We start from the raw sequence: 7,413 nt of genomic DNA, 5'->3' as shown, positions 1-7,413 counted from the left end.
GCTAGGAGCCCTTTTTATAGTTTTTTTTATAGTTCTTCATCTCATTTGATACTTCTGCCAGCCGCTGGATCTCAGATAACGTGAATCTCTCTTTCTCTCGAAGGTTATTGTTCACAGAGAGTTTGTACCGACCGCGACTGCCGTCGACGCTAGTTTTTAGAGAGCAGTGCTCGAACGGTTGGTGAAGAGGGTGGCATGAGCATTGGCAGCTTCATCACGACATCTCGCTGCTCAATGCTCTCGCTTACACGGAACTGTTGGCGAAAGATTTTCTGACGTAGAAAAGTGTGGCAACGCTGAACAGCTGCTGCAGTCCTGATCTGTCACCGCCGGACTTTTTTTTGCTTCCTTAAACCCTAGAGGATTCTGATTCGCAGAAGGAAGCGGTATCGATGCTCTAGGAGCCCATTTTGAAGAATAATATGTGTACTTTGTGAAAACATCCACTGAATCGATTACTATCGACCTATTCGTTTCGGAACATACCCTCTGTATGCTTCAGAGGTGAAGGAATGAACATCAGTGCCTACATGTTGGGCTTCGAAACGATGCTTAGGCTCGCAGAATCCCTTGCTAGTTTTAATTCTACTTGTATATTGAGGCTGCTTTTGGAGGCTTCAAAATTACACTACAACCACGCAAACTAGCTCCCAGATTTTTCTTCCGCATGAGTATAATTTCACTGTCAAACTGGATCCTGGATCATGTCCAAGAAGAAGTCACTGCTCTGTCACTGCGGAGATTACCGAGGCGTCTGCTGCTAACTTTTCTGGATATAGGATAGTTGTAGCAAAAAAGAGGAAGCAGAAAATAGTAGTGTTCCCCTAGCAAATAGCGGACTTCTTGCACTACCACACTATTGCTTGAATTTGGAACGAATGTGCATCAGAGAAAAGAATTGCAAATTGAATACTGAATGGATCACGAACAACAACAAGAACAATGCGAACGCTGGTGCTTCAACATATTTTGGAAATATTCAAGTAACTTTTCAGAAGGCAGTTCCGATTGTGATTCGGTTTTTGGAAGAATTCTTGAGCTATACACAAGCATGAGCTAGGTACATGATTTCTGCCTAGACTGTTATTTTCCGGGGGTCGTCGAAAACGAACGAGAATTTCGCACAACAGCATCGATTATGTAAAGACAGTGAGCAGTTCTCTAGCAGTTCTGCTATGGTACTTGGAAATGGTGAATTTTTCCTTGCTGTATGTAGAAAAAAAGTTAAAAGTGAATTCAACTCGCTTTTCTGGGGGTCTTTCGTGAGTGGACGTACTTTAGCCAAATTTGCTAAGGGTTTATCAGAAATGTAATTGAGTGGTTGTTTCTATAGTACGAATGAGCGGAAAACTTTCTTTGAGAAGGAGCTATATGAGTGCTAGAGCATTATGAAGGTCGGATCCCGAGGCGAGAAAAACAGCAGTGGTAGTTACAGCGGAAAAATGTCGACGAAGTTAGCCACCTGAGGTCTTATATGTCCAGTGTCGCATCGCTATCTTTATCTGCTTAATGTATTGCCAGTGATGACGAAAATTGCATGTTTATTGTTCTCGTTGTTTCTTTCGTTTCTGCACGCGATCTCTTCCACATGAAAGCATTACTGTAGTTTTTCATAGAGGAAAAAACCTGCACAAGATAACGATACCATGATGGCTTATATCAGTCACGAGTTTTCAAACAAAAACAAACAAATGCGTGAAAAAGATTGGAATTTGATTCGTGCGCTTTTCCTATTTCGAAATTGCACGTGGAATTCCGAAAAAAATGAGAGCTTTTGAGTGTTATTATTGTTTTCTTCTTGATGAGCATCACCGAAGCATTGTCCTTAGGTGTTTCATTTTAAATAGCGCTAAAATAGGAACATAACGTTGACGTTCAAAAAACGCTACCACAAAATTTACTCTATGGACTTTTTGACTCTTATCACGGCTATTACGGGGTGTCAACGTCGTCCGGGCAGCCATAATATTTTCTGCAAGGAGCAGACTACCATCTTCGCTGTGAAGATTTTCCCGCTACGAAGTGGAATCAGATGACAAAGGCTTTGTTTTTCCAGAATTTCTTCAAATTTCCTCCTTCAAATTGATCGAAAAGGCGAAAGTGCTCACCCGTGTAACAACATCTACTACATTTCTCTTTAGGTATTGCGGTTTTATGCGGAAAGTTCCGGAAGAAGTAGATTTTGGGTAAAACGCAGTGATTATTTGAACATTCATTCGACAATTCATGTTTGCAGATACTTTCCTGAAAGTGCATCTCTAGTGCTTTGCTGCTACATTGTTATCACTGAACAAAACATTTTGATAGTGTTGAAAATTGGTATAAATTATGAGGATGTGCAGAGACAAATGGCTTGTGGTCTAATGTTTTTATTAGCTATTTTCTTCTTATAAATCATGAACTCTGGTCGCATAATTTCTATATTTACATTATTCATGTTATTATGAAAAGTATAAAATCAAAATCTAGTGCTTAGAAGGCGAAATCGTATGCAATTTTGTCCCGAATAATGATAATAGTAATAATAATAACAACATTATAATGATAATAGCAATAAAAGTAATAGTAATAATAATAATATTTTTTCGGTGCTGGTGTAGCGCAGTCGGTAAGAGATTCCGTTGCCTGCACGATCGGTTGGAGGTTCGAGTCCGTCCCAGTGCTAATCAAATCTTTCATCCCTGGGGGGAATCTCTGGGGTGGAAAAATTGGCACCAGCAGACTAATCTGCTGGGATAAAAACACTGACCGGATTCATGCCGCTAGCCCGCTAAAACCGCTGTATGAGCTAGTTACACGTTCGTTAACCTCAAACGATTCTGAATTGAAGTGAACGCGGTGGCGCATCCCAAGCGGATTGAGTAACGCCAGACATTTACTTATATTACTAATAAATTTTTTTGTATCAGTGACGTTTTCGGTCTTTTCAACACCTCAATTTCTTACCGCAGTTCTTATCATAGGAGATTGTTGGTGCATTGCTTGACATCTAAAAAAAAGTGAAAGACGTAACGTGTCTTGTTCTCATCTTTGACACCTTGCGTTTCACCATCTGACATAATTTACGAAATGTTCTAGAAAGGCATTCATAGAATAGATAAAAACTGCATCATTTCTCTCAGAAATTATTGCTAGTTTGATTGTGGAGTTTTACACCTACAACATCCTTCGGAGTTGTTTTTTAGATGCTTTTCGAGGGACAATTTCCTCGAATACAAAGAGCAGACAGTAAAGCACTGTAATCATGAAATTTTTCCCAGTAGTATTTCTTTGGAGTTCTTTAGACATCATTGCTTCTATCAGTTCATCATTCAGCGTCATTTGTCACTTTTTTTTTGCGGATTCAGCTATGCAGCATTTAGGAAACAAATGAAATCATCAAATTATTTGGATTCCCACGTAGTGGAATGTTTGGAGAAATCCCTAAATTTATAATGTTTTCTGCTAAGTTTCTTTTTGCTTTCCATTCTGTAGCACGGCTCGTCGACACAGCGACATCAATCCACCCAAGCAGTAAACATATGATTATTTTAGGTTAAGAAATCTAAAGAGTGGGTAGTTTTGATGGAGTTGTTAGTTTGAACTTTATCCTTTACTCGTGCATTAAAAGGACTCGGTAACCACATCAAAGACTAAGGTCTAATCTTCAAACAAGACATAAAAGAACAGTCAACGAACAGAATTCTCGCACGACTGTTCACGTCGCTTTTTAATACATCTGCAGTAGCTCTAAGTTGTTCCAGATGTCTTAAAAACATGGACATAGACGGATAGTACGTTGTGCCACTTTACACCCACTTACAAATTGAATTGAAATTGAATCGAGGACACGTTGCCAGATTGAGTGGCATGTGACAGTATTTAAAATATGGTAACTACGGTAAGTCCTTTCCAGAAAACGAGAGAAACACGCATCCGAGTTTTTTTTTTCGTTTCTTTTCTGCTCTAATTTGATTTATTTTGCTTTATATCATCAACATAGACGTCAATCGTTTTGAAGCGCTTTTTTTTGAAAGTTGAAGTTGTACACGCAAAATCTCCTATCTTTACGACTGCAGCAACCCCTTGTTTTCTCTTATGCACGAAGTTTTACTTGTTTCGATCCAAGTTTCTCTCAATTTTTTTCTTAGGTTACCTTTGAGGTTTTTGTTGTGCATATTTCATCGAAAAAACCTAGGATCGGACAATAGGAGTAGGAAATGAGCAACATCGATTTTCTCAATTTGTTTATTGACATAGTGCTTGTTTGAAGTAGAATTTTTTTGACAACGAGGACTTCAGATTCTAATCGTCATGCTTGGGCCTCAGCTTTCAACTCCTAAATAATTTTTTTCCGTTCTTTTATAAACACAGTACCATGATATCGAATTAATACCTTTCCATTATCTCGTTCCTTCCTCGGTTGTACCTAAACATTGATTAATAGAAATGGCTATGGCCTACTAAAAACCCATCAAAGAATTAAAGAGGGAATTTTTTTTGTCTTTACCTCAACGAACTCCAGCTGTGTCCACTGACTCTGAAAAGTTTTCTCAAAATTAGCAAATAATAAAAGAAGCGCGTATTTTTCCAATTTAGTGACGCTTACGAATATGGCAAATATATAAGTATCAGTTTACAAATCTAAGTTAACACCTGATCTTTGAGAGGATCCAACACATGGAAAGAACTCTTCGAGCCGGATTCTTCGTTCTAAAAAAAAGGAACAAAAATTATTAATTGTTCTACAAGAGTTATGGTGGATTAATATTGCACGGTTTGTAAGGATAAAGAGTAAAGGATAAAGTGTCTGGTGTTAATGAATCCCCTTGGGGTGCACCACCACATTCACTTCAATTCAGAATCGTTTGAGGTTTACGAACGTGTAACTGGCCCATACCATGACTTGTGGGGGCTGGCCGTTGTGTCTGGTCAGTGTTTTTATCCTCCCAGGCGAATCTGGTACCAATTTATAGGAGGAAGGATGAAAGGCTTGGTGAGCGCTAGGGCGGATTCGAACCCTCGACCGCGTGACTACAACGGAGTTCTAACCGATTGCGCCACACCAGCCTTCTGAATACATTTATTAAAGCAGACCCAGGAGGGATGAAAGGCTAGGTGATCACTAGGGGCGGATTCGAACCTCTGATCGATTGTGCAGACAGCGGAACCCCTTGCCGACTGCGCTACACCCGCCCCATTTGTAAGGATATTATAGTGTTTTCTAATATTAATGGTTTATAACCTTTGTTTCTCATCCTTAGAGTGCTGTACAGGTTAAAAGGTAAATGTGTTTGTAAAGTTTCGAATGTCTCCCGCCCCCTTCTATGTGTAGCATTAGAGGGGATTTTTGTTGTTGGGTTATTTTTCTGTAGTAAATAATACTTGTGAGGTAGTTTGTGACTATTGCAGCAGAAATGCGGAATACCAATTATCCAAAACCTCAAGCTAAACCAGGTTAATTCGGACCTGCACTAACGGTAGCCTGTTTGAAAGAATGAACTTCTTTCGCTTCTTAACTTTCCAGTGATGAGGGACGTTCATTCCATAGAAGCAGCATGCCACCAAATTGGGGCTGTTAAAATCTCTCCTCGAAAAGATACGGCTAAAGATGTAGTTCTCGAATTGAGGAGCAATGACGCTTACTTCCTTCCAATGATCCAGAAAAACGGCGTGGAAACGGGATTTTCTCATTGAACTTCTCTACGAGACGCCTAATGACGTGCTGTGTCTGCGAGCGCAGATGCGGCGAGCATACCAGTGAGCAGGAGAGATCAGCAGCATATCGATTCTTGGCTCACTGGCAGACACGGCGCGTTATTTGATGTTTCGTATGCAGAGATTCGCATTACCGTGCAACATGACTGCTTCTCACGCCTTTTTTGGATGATTAGAGGAAATTGGGTGTGATTGAGCCAATACTGGAAAACATTGCTGCAGTTCCATGAACTAGTGTCTTTTTGATTGTGTGGTACAAAACGTTTAGTTAGCAGTATCCCCTAAATCAGTGTGAAAAACCCAAAATTTTTGAACTTAAAGCATATAGAATTTTCAGGTGCCCCCTTAGCCGCCTCTTAATGATCTGATTCCTACAAAAACGCCGGGAGCAAGAACTGAGCTGAATCTTTGAATTTGAGCCCACAAATTCGCGAAATTTCCTCACCAATAAGCTACTGGCATCTAAAATCCCGAGTTAGTTTCTGACTAGGTAAGGTGGCTACGGGCACCTCGTTTGTGAAGCTGGTTCAGTTTGTGTTGATGAAGAAGGCTGGGGAAACCAACCTGGACTGGCACTACTGGCATAAGCAGAGTGAATGCTCGGTCGTCTGGTCCTGCTGTTAGGTATCCCCCCTAAATTTAGGTCTTTGTAAATGCTTGGTTTTTTTCCTTCTAATCCGGCAATTTCCAAAAATGTTTGTGAGATACATTGTTTACCACATGTTCATTTTCGACCACATCACACCGTTGTGTAGTCTGTAGCTCCTTGAGATTCAATTGTGTTTCTTTAGGCGGATTTTCGGATTTAGACTTCACTTTTCCTGAACTCTCGTCTTGGGTCGGTTGCTCTTGTTTCAGCTGGATGGAAGTAGACATTTTTGCTACTTTAGAAGCGCTTTGTTCTTTTTCACGAGAATCTGAAAACCACGGATTGAGATTTTCCGTCTCATAAACGTAGTGTTCCATTCATTAGTTAATGTTCTTACAACTTGTCGTTTCTTTTGATTGACTCTGCTGCTTCTCTTGTTTCTGTTGTTTTTCTTGTTCCTGTTGATTCTGTTGGCCTACTGGCTGTAGTAAAATCAATGGGCAAGTAAATAAATCTAGGAAGAATTTTATAATTACCTTCTTTTTTCCGCATAATGAAGACAGCTGAAACAAGCAATTTTTGGTCAACGTATATACTCTACATATATGCATCAGTTTGCGTTTGCTTGAGTGCTGCGCTACAGGTTGGTCATACTTTCGTCGGTAGTACGATATCGATGATATAGTAATACCGACGAAAGTATGAACATGGAAGATGGGGATTGGATAGAAAAGTTGTCGATAACGGTTACCACAATTCCTTGGTTCGATAGAAACATGTACAAATTTGAGCGTGCAAAAGAATGGGAAATGATCGTGAATGATCGCCTAAGGCAACAGCACTGTACTGGTCATTGCCTAAAATCTACGCTGTGTCGCAGCTGAAAAAGTATGGACTCTATCCCTATTATGCGGCTTTTTACCGCAATGTCACGGACCTATGATGAACGTTAGCACCTCATCCGGAGGTGAAGTTCACTTTTTTAAATTTTGTTCTGTTTTTTTAAAGCAATGACCAAGATTTTGGAGGACAGTAATGAGTGACGTACCTGCACAAGCAGAATCAATGAAGACATCGAGTAGAATACAATACAACTGTAAACGAGTAGCAAGCACATGACACCGAAC

General features: G+C 40.0%; 1 protein-coding gene across 2 annotated transcripts; it reads right to left on the bottom strand.

The window, feature by feature from the left end:
* Positions 1-4,291: 4,291 nt before the first annotated feature.
* On the bottom strand, positions 4,292-7,403 carry RB195_004172 (uncharacterized protein; the record flags this gene model as incomplete). Of its 2 annotated transcripts, none has more annotated exons than XM_064180097.1 (9): positions 4,292-4,318; positions 4,376-4,408; positions 4,490-4,519; positions 4,636-4,692; positions 6,262-6,330; positions 6,415-6,614; positions 6,684-6,768; positions 6,823-6,849; positions 7,335-7,403. In XM_064180097.1, 9 exons carry the CDS (start codon positions 7,401-7,403, stop codon positions 4,292-4,294), a joined length of 597 nt encoding a protein of 198 aa, XP_064033178.1. The 2 variants fall into 2 exon arrangements, with proteins under 2 accessions (XP_064033178.1, XP_064033179.1); XM_064180098.1 differs by having other exon boundaries at positions 7,335-7,361.
* Between the last annotated feature and the right edge of the window lie 10 nt (positions 7,404-7,413).

The sequence above is a fragment of the Necator americanus genome, chromosome I (assembly GCF_031761385.1).
Source record: "Necator americanus strain Aroian chromosome I, whole genome shotgun sequence".
Taxonomy (NCBI): Eukaryota; Metazoa; Nematoda; class Chromadorea; order Rhabditida; family Ancylostomatidae; genus Necator; species Necator americanus.
The sequence above is the reverse complement of the archived record's forward strand: the minus strand, read 5'-3'. Positions and strand labels throughout refer to the sequence as shown.